Below are 12,165 nucleotides of genomic sequence, written 5' to 3' on the forward strand. Positions count from 1 at the left end.
AGTGGACTGACTATTCTCGGTGGGGGGCAAAGGGGGTAGGGGGTGCAGGAAGAGACTGGACAGAAATCGTACACCTATGGATGAGGACAGTGGGGGGGGGGGGGGTAAGGGCAGAGGGTGGGGTGGGAACCAGGTGGAGGGGAGCTATGGGGGGGAAAAAGAGGAACAATTGTAATAATCTGAACAATAAAGATTTAATTAAAAAAAAAAAAGCTTAGAAATAAAAATCCTCTTCATTTGGGAAAACCAAAGGAGAGGCTTCTCATGCATTCATTTATTCAACATCTATCATCCTGAGCACACAGAGCCGACTGGCAGATCTGGGCACTGTTCAGGCCCGGGGCACTGCATGTTAAAGGAGTGAGACACTGGTATTTTGTGGAAGAGTCACACTCAAGGGGCCAAAGAGCCACATGTGGCTTGTGAGCCGTGGTTTGCCGAGCCGCAGTTTGCCGACCACTGTCCCAGAAAAAAAAAGGCTAGAGCAGTTTATCACCACCAAACTAGTATTGCAAGAAATGCTAAAGGGCCTAGCCAGTGTGGCTCAGTGGTTGAGCACTGAACTATGAACTAGGAGATCAGAGTTCAATTCCCAGTCAGGACACATGCCCGGGTTGCAGGCTTAATCCCCAGTAGGGGGCGTGCAGGAGGCAGCCAATCCATGATTCTCTCTCATCATTGATGTTTTTCTCTCTCCCCCTCTCCCTTCCTCTCTGAAGTCAATAAAAATATATTTTTAAAAAACACCACGAACTTTGCTTTTAAAAAAAGAAAAAAAGAAATGCTAACAGAACTGCTGTAATGAGAAGAAAGAGAAACAGGCATATAGAATTAAAATGGCAATAAATAAGTACCTATCTATAATAATAAAAGCATAATATACTAATTAGACCAGACGAAGCTGGGGCTGCAAGGGAAGCCCGGGTCCCAGGTGCCTGCCGGCGGCCAGAGGGAAGCCCGGGTCCCGGGTGCCAGAGGGAAGCCAGTGCTGGCAGCGGGGGGAAGGAAGGCCTACTCTTGCACAAATTTCGTGCATTGGGCCTCTAGTTAATAATATCCTTAAAGGTAAATGGATTAAATGCTCCAATCAAAAGACATAGGGTAGCTGCTTGGCTATAAAAACATGACCCAGTTATATGCTGTCTACAAGAGACCCACCTCAGAACAAAAGTCTCACACAGGATGAGAGTGAAGGGATAGAAAAAATTTTTCCATGCAAATGGAAAAAAAAAAAGCTGGGGTGGCAATACTCATGTCTGACAAAATAGACTTCAAAATGAAGGCCATCACAAGAGACAACACAGGTCACTACATAATAGCAAACAGATCAATCCAACAAGAGAATATAACCCTGGTAAATATATATGTACCCAATATAGGAGCACCTAAATATATAAAAAACTTCTAGAGGACTTAAAGGGGGAGATTGACAACATAGTCATAGTAGAGGAATTTAGCACCCTGCTGACTTCACTATATAAATCTTCTGGATAAAAAATTAACAGTGACTCTAAATGACACATTGGATCAGATGGATTTACTTGACATTTATAGAACATTTCACCCCAAAGCTGCAGAATATACATTCTTCTCAAGTGCACATGGTCATTCACGATAGACCACACGTTAGGTTACAAAACAAGTCTCTGTAAGTTCAAGAGGACTGAAAATCATATCAAGCATCTTCTCAGATCACAATGGAATGAAATTAGAAATCAACTACAGTAAAAAACATGGAAGCTAAATGGCATGTTATTAAACAATGAATGGGTTACTAATGAGATCAAGAAAGAAATCAAAAACTTCCTGGAAACAAATGAAAATGAACACACAACAACCCCAAATCTCTGGGACATAGCAAAAGCAGTCCTGAGAGGCAAGTTCATAACACTACAGGCCTACCTCAAAAAACAAGAAAAATTACTAATAAGCTATTTAACCCTACAACTAAAAGAATTAGAAAGAGAACAACAAGAAAAGCCCAGATTAAGTAGAAAGATGGAAATAATAAAGATTAGAGAGAAATAAATCACATAGAGGCTAAAAAACAATACAAAAAAATCTATGAAACCAAGAATTGGTTCTTTGAAAAGATAAACAAAGTTGATGAACCATTAGCCAGACTCATCAAGAAACAAAGAGAAAGGACCCAAATAAATAAATTTAGAAATGAAAGTGGAGAAGTAACAACTAACATCACAGAAATACAAAGGATTATAAGAAAATACTATGATTAACTATATACCAACAAGCTGGACAATGTAGATGAATGGACAAATTTCTAGAAAAATACAAACTCCCAAAATTGAATCAGGAAGAATCAGAAAACCTGAATAGGCCAATAACAACTGATAAAATGGAAGCATTAATTACCCCCTCCCCCCCCCCCCTCCCCGCCCCGCAAACAAAAACCCAGGTCTGGATGGCTTCACAGAGGAGTTTTATCAAACATTCAAAGAAGAACTAACACTTATATTCCGCAAACTATTCCAGAAAATCCAAGAGGAAAGAACACTTCCAAGCTCTTTTTATAAGGCCAGCATTATCCTAATTCCAAAACCAGATAAAGACACTACAAAGAAAGAGAATTACAGGCCAATATCACTGATTAACATAGATATTAGAATCCTCAACAAAATATTAGCAAATTGGATTCAGCAATAAATAAAAAAGATTATACACCATGACCAAGTGAGATTTATTCCAGGGATTCAAGGCTGGTACAATATTCGCAAATCAATAAATGTGATACATTACATAAACAAGTTGAAAGACAAAAGTCACAGGATCATGCTAACAGATGAAGAAAAAGCATTCAACAAAACCCAACATCCATTTTTGATAAAAACTCTCAGCAAAGTGGGAATAGAGGAATCATATCTCAACATAATAAAGGCCATATATGACAAACCTACAGTGAACATCATACTCAATGGGCAAAAGTTAAAACCATTTCCCAAGAACAAGACAGAGATGTCCCCTTTCACCACTCTTATGAACATAGTAGTTGAAGTCCTAGCCATAGCAATCAAACAAGAAGAAATAAAAGTCATCCAAATTGTAAAGGAGGAAGTAAAGATCTCATTATTTGCAGATGACATGATATTGTACATAGAAAATCCTAAGACTCCACCAAAAATCTACTAGATTTAATAAATGAATTCGACAATATAGCAGGATACAAAATTAACACTGAAAAATCAATGGCTTTTTTATACACCACTAATGAAAGAGAAACTCAACAAACAATCCCATTTACCATTGCAACAAAAAATTAAGACAGTTAGGAATAAACTTAACCAAGGAAGTTAGACTTGTACTCGGAAAACTACATGAGGTTGAAAAAAGAGATGGAAGATATAAACACATGGAAGAATATACCATGTTCATGGATTGGTAGAATTAACATCATTAAAAATGTTCATACTACCCAAGGCAATCTACAGATTCAATGCAATCCCTATTAAAATACCAACAGCATATTTCACAGATCTAGAACAAATATTCCAAACATTTATATGGAACCAAAAAAGACACAAAATAGCAGCAGGGAGTGGGGACAGGCTAGGAGTGAATGGGGGAGAGAGGGGACATATGTAATACTTTCAACAATAAAGACTTTTAAAAAACAACATAGAACTATGAAGCACCTAAAAGAAAACTTAGGGCTCGACAGTGTGGGTTGGTTGGTTGGAGCATCATCCCATGCACCAGAAGGTTGCGGGTTTGATTCACGGTCAAGGGCACATACCTAAGTTGCAGGTTCAATCCCTGGTTGGGGCTTGTTTGGGAGGCAACCGATAAATGTGTCTCTGTCATATTGATGTTTTTCCTTCTCTCTCTCCCTTCCTCCCTCCCTTTCTCGTTATTTTTTAAAAAATATATTTTTATTGATTTCAGAGAGGAAGGGAGAGTGTGATGACCCACATCCTGCGTGGTTCAGGGTTCTGGATCTGGAGAAGGGCCGCGCACAAATGACAGAGACGAGACAAGAAATAATTTGGAAATATTGGGGGCCAGGCGGGAAGCCCAACACAAGGAGAAGGACTTCCACTCGTGCCCAGGCCTTGCCAACCTTTTATTCAATTTTGGATACACATCTAGCCCTTAGTCAGGCAGGTAATTGCGGTAACAGACAGACTATCTTAAAAGTCAGTAAATATTAGAAAGATTTACTCTGAGACTATTTGGTCAGGAAATTGCTTGAGCCACCACTGTCTGGACTAAACAATCAGTGCATAGCTCTGGACCTTGCCAGGGCTCAAAGTTCACCAGCGTTCCGGGCTCCTTGTTTATACTTCTCTGTTAGTGAAGACAATGGATGGCTTCCTACAGGAGAGGCGAGAGAGAGAGATAGAAACATCAATGATGAGAGAGAATCACTGATTGGCTGCCTCTTGCATGCCCCCTACTGGGGATTGAGCCCCCAACCTGAGCATGTGCCCTTGACCAGAATCGAACCCGGGACCTTTTAGTCTGCAGGCCAACGCTCTATCCACTGAACCATACCAGCTAGGGCCTTCCTCCCTCTCTTTAAAAAACAAAAACAAACAAAACTACAGTTTTGCCCTGGCCAGTGTGGCTCAGTTGTTTGTCATACCATGCATTGAAAGGTGCCCATTCAATTCCGATCAAGGCACATACCCAGGTTTCGGGTTTGATCCCCAGTCAGGGTACATACGGGATGCAATCATTGATGTTCTCTCTCACATCGATGTTTATGTCTCTCTCTCCCCCTCCTAAAATAAATAAAAACATATTTTAAAAAAGAAAAAACTTAAAAGAAAATATTTGTAACATTGGGTTAGGCATGAATTTCTTAGATACTATAAATTTCTTGTGATTCCAAAATCACAGTCTATTAAAGACTGATAACTTTGGACTTCATCAAAATGAAGAACTTGTATTCTTCAAAAGACGCTGACAAGAGAATAAAGAGAAAAGCCACAGTTTGGTAGAAAATATTTGCAAATGGCACCTTATAAAATGCTTATACCCAGAATATGTAAACTAGAGGGAAAACAATTCAAAAAAGATGTGCAATTTGATACTATGTTGTTGTTTTTTTAAACTAGTTTATTATATTAAGCTACTTAGTATTTATATAGAATCTCCTTTTTGAAGTGTAAATGGTTTTTTTGTTTGTTTGTTTTTAATATATTTTATTGATTTTTTACAGAGAGGAAGGGAGAGGGATAGAGAGTTAGAAACATCGATGAGAAACATCGATCCGCTGCCTCCTGCACACCCCCCACTGGGGATGTGCCCACAACCAAGGTACATGCCCTTGACCTGAATCGAACCTGGGACTGTTCAGTCCACAGGCCGACGCTCTATCCACTGAGCCAAACCGGTTAGGGCAATTTGGTACTATGTTTGGATAAAAGGAGTGAGGCAAGGAGGGCAGGAGAGGGAAGCCATGCAAACCAAGTTTTCCCTCATTTATGAAATACCTGATAACTCCTTACTCAATTTTAAAATATTTTAAGTCTCACTCTCCTGCAGGGACTAGCTGCTAATACTTCAGGTAGCTTACTTATGTGCATTTACTCTGTGACTCCTGAGGGACTGTCACCATGTAGGCTCAGTCTTTCCCCAGACCTTAGTAGTAAAACAAACTACCCATCTCAGCAACCTTATTCATTCCAAAGAGGGTTCTTTGTCAACAGACACTTAGCGTCAGAGAACTCCATATGGAAAGACCAGCTTTATCTGTAGTTACAGCTGCCGAAGCTTGCTGACAGAATATCTATGGACCCTGTTGGCTGACTACTTCTGAATTAAATTTAGTGTGTCTGTCCACATTTGAGAAATCAACCAGAGATTTTCCCTCAACCATACATGCGAGGAACTGCCTGGCTTGAAATGGCCTGACATCGTTAAAAGCTCACTAGATTCAGACAGGCAGCCTCTCCGGCACAGTGGACCCATACACTTCTTTGCGGCTAAGTTAATGGCTTGGTTTCTGTTCATTCCAATCCTTTTGACTTTGATTAGCCACTTCCCTTCCCAGACCCTCAAGAAGATTTTCTGAAGCCAGAGGTTTGTCACAGACTTCTAACAAAATGCTAAAGGGTCAAAGGAACCAATCATTTCCAGCCCCAAGATTTCCAACTTGTTCAATAACACAGACATCTCTCCCATAATTGCCTCCAAGGAGGGAGTGCCAGCTACACACCCCACCCCACCATTTTATACAAGTTTGGATTTAGAAAAGCAAGACAGGGAGACATCAAGGTCAAAGGCACTAACAAGACACCAGATTGCTCTGGTACTAGGAGAAGGCAGAGCACTCACCCTCTGGTTCCCAGGGGCCCACACTTACCATAATCACAGGTGGGCTGAACACTGGTGTCTGAGTACGTTGACTGCAAAGTGGTTTCAGATCCCTGGACAAAGCCTAAACATATGCACAGCATGGTTAATTTCCCCAAACAAGCCATCTGCCAATGACCTAAAAACTACCCTTTAGTATAGACTGGTAGGCCCTCCCCTCACTGGAAAGCCTAAACTCTAGCTTCTGAACACTTTAATTACACCCCAGAACGTATTAACCAATGGGAAGGCAGGCTATGTTTAACTTGCTACACCAGAAGAATTGGATAAAACTTTTCAAATACTTTAAACCAGTAACTCAAATGAGTACCCAAATTACCATTCAGCTAAATGAGAAAACACTTGTATCAAACATCTAACCACTGATTGATTATTGCAGGTGAAACACCTTCAATTCAAACAAGGACAGCGTTATTTTTGAACAATGTTTAGACAAATAATACCCTTCCCCAAATCTAAAACCAAAACTGTTTTGTATTTTTAGTTTTTCAATAAAAATGTACACATTACAATTACCTCTTAAATGTAATTACTTGGGTTATAGCATGTTTACATGGAACAAATATTACATATAATATACATATTATTTCCTATTTTCTCAACTCTCAAACTATATCACACCTTAAAATAAATTAGTACCAAGCAAGGAAAACTTGAATCTCTACCAGAAATACTGCTCTTAAATGCTTATTGTAACAGACTATAATGAGTCCTAATACTATCTTTAAAACTAGGTTGAAAAAAATTTTTTTAATGATTTACCCATAACACTGAAATTATGACAGATACCGTAAGAGGCAATATTTGCCTACTCCCATCAGAGCCAACTCATGCCCTAAAAATAAAAACCAGCACCTCCAATAACAAAAGCATACATCAAGTGCCTTTCTGGGGTGAGCATTCACATATTTGTTGATGGTTTCTCTAGTTCATCTCTTAAAGACCCCAGCAACAAAGATAACAGCAACAGCAGCCAACACTGAACAAGTATTTTCCCCGAAGGGTGCTAAGAGCTTTCCCTGCATCCTTTCATTTTGTCCTCACCACAGCCAACAAAGGGGACAGGGCCAAGATCCCTTACCCTGCAATCCACAGTCCAAAAAGGTCTGCAAACCAAGTGTTCTCCTCAAATGTGGAACAACACTCATTTGGGGGCAGAAACTACCTGTGAGGACAATTATGGTCTTTCTTTACCCCACATCCTGGTGTGGGGGTTGTGGAATATCCTCTCAAGCTAGAATTTTGCAAAAATGAATGAATATGACTTCTGAGACTTCCATCTTGTTCTCCCTTAAATCATTCACTCAAGGGAAAGCTAGCCACCATGTTGTGCCAGTGGTTCTCAACCTTCCTAATGCCGCGACCCTTTAACACAGTTCCTCATGTTGTGGTGACCCCCAACCATAAAATTATTTTCGTTGCTACTTCATAACTGTAATGTTGCTACTATTATGAATCGTGATGTAAATATCTGATAGGCAGGATGTATTTTCATTGTTCACGACCCACAGGTTGAGAACCGCTGCTAGTAGGACTGTGGAGAGGTCCACCTGGTGAGGAACCAACAGCCCGCATCAACCTAAGCAGCCATGAGAGTTTAAGTCACCTGGGAGGTGAGTCCTTCAGCACAGTCAAGCCTTGAGACGACTACAGTCCAGACTAACATAAAAATGTAACCTCGTGAGATCCCAAGCCAGAACCATCCAGCAAAACTATTTGTGTATTCCTCACACACAATAACTGTGAGATAATAAAGGTTCCTATTAGAAAAATGGTATCATGTAAGACCTGATTCTGGGTTTTTCTACCCTATGTTTCCATTGCTTTCATCTTTCCTCTCAGTGCCAGAGATGAAGACTCCTTTCCCAAGTACACACAAACTAAGTTCAAAAGCTGGACAAGTTATCAGAAAGATAAATTATTTTAATCACATTCTATAAGTAAGAGGGGTAACATTTGCTTAGGCCTCCAGAACTTCTCCTTAAGGGCAAAATAGTTGTCTGAGATATGATTAAAATGCCTTTGACTTTAGTGGTCAGCTTTTTAAAAGTGAAAAACATAAAGCTATTGTGGTTTTCAGCTGATGAAGAGCAAGGAAAAACTAATAATTCCTCAGTAGCTTCACTAGCTCAGCACCCACTCAAACAGAATCAGAGCCTCCGAGATCTGGAGGTAAAATTCAGATGTGGCCATTAGTGACCTCTCAACTCAGCGTCCTTGTCAGCAAATGTCAATGCTCCGTTTTTAAGTTCCCCACAGCACCTACTCACTCATGTTCTGTTTCTTCAGCAGTCTTGACCCTAACCACAAAGAACTGTCTTCCAGATCACAATGAGATTTAGTGGAAAAGATTACATCTAAATTATAGAGATGTCAGTAACAACCCTACGGACTTTCCTCCTGAGCCAGGAAAGCTACCGAAATGCCAGGGCAGGGTCGCCCAGTCCTGGCATCGCTGATTTCCAAGCCAGCTAATGCGGTGTGGCGGGGCCCATGGTGGGCACTGCACGATGCTTAGCAGCACTCCTGGTCTCCATACACCAGGTGACAGCAGCACCCCCCCCACCAGACATGACAACCAAAAACATATCCAGATGCTGCCAAATGTCCCCTGGGCGGTAGAATCGGCCCTGGATGAGAACCGCTGGGCCAAGGGGTGGCTGCTTGGGGTTCTTGCCAAGCTCCTGGCCTGGGTGCCAGAGGAGGGAGGCCCGGCAACACCTCCTTGCCAGGCCAACACAAAGCAGCCTACAAAGGAGCCCCAGAGGCTCAGGTTCCATTCTGAGCCCCCAACATTCCACAGCAGAATGCTGGTTACCAGGCAACCACACTGCTCAGCCTAATACTCCCCTCCAAGGGGGAGGCCTAGTCCAGGGCTCCTGGTTGAGCGGCCTCGGTGATTACCACCAGGACACACCCAGCTGTCCAGTTCATCCACAGATGTACAATTGCCATGCAAGCGCATCACAGCCCCCCATCTGAACTCAGCATCCACCCTCCCTTTTGCTCAAGGCCCACTGGCCTCCCTGGCAGAACATCTAAGGAAGCAAGCATCTCCTAGCAGCTAGGACCTAGCCCCTGGGCCAGATATTCTTAATTCCCGTCCTCTATTCTGGCTTCTGCTCAAATGTCACCTCTTTAGCGGTCTCCAAGCACCCCACCTAATGGAACAACTCCCCGGGGTACTGCCCACCCCAGAATATCGCCCACATCCATTTGTTCGCTTGGGGTGGTCTGCCCCGCCCTGTAAGCTGCTTGAGGAATTCCTGCCGTATTCCAGCTGCCTATTCAGCACCTGACACGATGAATCTGACAGATGGTGAATGAATTACCATGGAAATGAGCCGTTCCAGGCAAGGCTCAGGCTCAGGCCCTCAGGACCCAAGGTGCCCTGCTCAGTCCAAACCTCCCAAATATCTACTCCTCGCTCCGGGCTGGAGCCTCTCCCAGCCCGGGGCTGGCAAGGGGCAGGAGGAGCTGCGACATCTTACAGGGACACTGAGCGTGGGGGGTTGGGGGGACCGGTGAGGCAATGGCGACGGCAGCCGAGCCCGCTGACGGATCGCAAGGGCCGAAGCCCGAGAAAGGGCGACCAGAGGCTGCGAGGTCCGAAAAGGCCAGGCTAGGGGCGGAGGTGGTGGGAGAAAAGACCTCAGTCCCCGAGGCCGCCCGCGGACACAGGCGATAGAAGCCAAAATCTCGGGCGACCGAGAGCCAGAGCGCGAGGGTGCAAGCACCGAGCACCGAGGAGCCGAAGCTTGAGGGGCGCGAACCTGAGAGGACCGTCCGCGGCGCCATTTTGCGACCGCAGAGAGAGCGGTATCCAGGCCCCGGGGGAGGCGCGGGCGAGCCCGGCGCGGCCTCGGCACGTCCCCGTCCCTCCCCACCCGGGCCTGACTCCAGACCCTGCCGGGCTCACCTGTGTAGCTCATGGCTGCGGCGTACACTGCGCCTGAAAACCCGGCAGATGCGCCGCACGTCAGACGCGGAGATTGCCGTGACAATCCCCCGGGCTCTTTCTACATATAACGGAGCCCCGCCTCCCGACCGCACTGGCTCACGCCCGGCTCCGACTTCACGTCTATTAGGCCACGATACTGTCTATTTCAGGGTATCCTCATACCAATGGCTGAGGCTGTTGCCAATCTCAGGAGAGCCCCGCCCTGCTCCCGCCTTTAGTTATTTCAAGCCTGCGGTGATTGGTTAAAAATAACCTGTAGAGTTCGAAGGGGCGGAGCTATGCGCTACGGAAAGCCCGTGGCTCAAGGGCGGCCGGGTCGCGGGAGGGTCTGTGACCTGGAGGCCCGCCAGAGGGAGCTGGGTTTACAGCGAAGGGCACCGCTGGAATTGCGGGGCTCTCCCGACGGGGTGCTGTGCCAACAGGGGCCGTTTCTAACATCTCTGGCCTTCAGCTCCAAAATGAGCACGGTAAAGCCATATTGGAACGAAAATTACAACTAAGCGCCAAACGAGATGCTGGGCACGGGTTCAAATATATATATATATATATAAAGCAGTCACTCCAGTGCTGGGTGTACAAGTTGTTACGTTTTGTTATCAATGGTTACATAAAAATAACAAATATATTTATATAACATGTTTCTATTATATATGTAATAAATGTTTGTAATTTATTATCTGGAATGTTTCCTCACACCTGCAAAGACCTTGTTTTTTTGAATTCTCATTTAAAAGAAGATAACAGAGACTTGGAATTCATGACTTGCTCAAAGTCCTTGATGCTTAAGTGTTAAAGCTGGAGTGACCCACTAAAATCTTCTTGGTCCTTCTGGACTTTAGATCCTGCAGTGGCCCAGCCAGGTTCCAGCCCTGTCCTCAGCACCCTGAATGGACATGTGCAATCCAGCGTCAGAGGCATCTCATGACTTCTAAGACATTACTTGGCAGAGCTGCAGACACTTAAAATGGTACTTAACATGTTTGTGAAAATTCATCAAGCTACACAAGTATGACTTGTACACTTTTCTGTCATAATTCAGATGGGGAAGAAGGGGTGAAGAGTTTATAACTGAAGAGATTGGTCATGAGTTAATAATCGATGAGTAGTTGAGGGCTCATTGTAGGTTTGGAATTCTCCATAAAATTTTAGTGAAACAACTCCTCCCACACACATACACAAATGGGGCTTCTGCAGTACTTGCTGTCATGTGGGGCAAGAAACTCCTTATGTAAAGCATGTGACACTCTGATCAATGTGCATTCCAGCTTTGGGACTCGGCCTATTTGTGTCACCCTCAGGGATACCTGCCTGCCTGTCCTCCAAAGCAGTCCCCTGGACACTTCTCCTTCATAGCACATACCACAGCCGTCATTTTATCCTCACTTGATGATTTTGTTAATAAATTCAACCCTCTACCTCAGAGTGAGTTGAAATGACTTAAGGGATGTGCTCAGAAGTTTTAGGAAAAGATCCCTCTGTGGTAAGAACTATATGTGACCCATCCAAGTACTCACACAGCTATCCCTCCACAATTGTGGGTGAGAAAGGTCTTCCCATATTACTTTGCAAGTTCTTCCATCGTTTGAACTTTTTTTATATTCAGCTTATATCACTTTTATACTTTTTAAACTAATTTGTAAAAAAAATTAAAAAGTGCCTTTAGGTCAGCTCTCATCCAAGAGATACCCTCCCTGTTTCCAAAGCCTCAGATACACCCACCCACACTCGGGATAGACAGCAGTGGTGGAACCCTTCCTCCACCAGGCAAGGCATGTGTCCTGACCACAAGCAGAAAAGTCAAGCATGAAGGACAAGACCGCTCCTGTGGGTATGTTGCCATAGCTTCTTTGCCCCTTTCCCAGCCAGGT

At 43.7% G+C, this 12,165-nt stretch overlaps 1 protein-coding gene across 3 annotated transcripts in view; it reads right to left on the reverse strand.

Moving 5' to 3' along the window:
* The window catches only part of AKAP8L (A-kinase anchoring protein 8 like), a 31,475-nt gene extending 21,100 nt beyond the window's left edge, over positions 1-10,375 (reverse strand). For 2 of the 3 annotated variants that reach the window (XM_070416274.1, XM_070416273.1), the window contains exons 1-2: positions 10,256-10,373; positions 6,326-6,400 (exon numbers count right to left, since the gene is read on the reverse strand). In XM_070416274.1, the coding sequence (XP_070272375.1) occupies positions 6,326-6,400; positions 10,256-10,268 (88 nt within the window). In that variant the 5' untranslated portion in view covers positions 10,269-10,373. Of the gene's footprint in view, positions 1-6,325; positions 6,401-10,255 lie in introns of all 3 variants that reach the window. The other variant, XM_070416275.1, reaches the window with a different exon arrangement.
* Positions 10,376-12,165: the final 1,790 nt, after the last annotated feature.

The sequence above is a fragment of the Myotis yumanensis genome, unplaced genomic scaffold, assembly GCF_028538775.1.
Source record: "Myotis yumanensis isolate MYYU_CA2020_CCGP unplaced genomic scaffold, mMyoYum1.0.hap1 SCAF_5, whole genome shotgun sequence".
In the NCBI taxonomy this organism is placed as follows: domain Eukaryota; kingdom Metazoa; phylum Chordata; class Mammalia; order Chiroptera; family Vespertilionidae; genus Myotis; species Myotis yumanensis.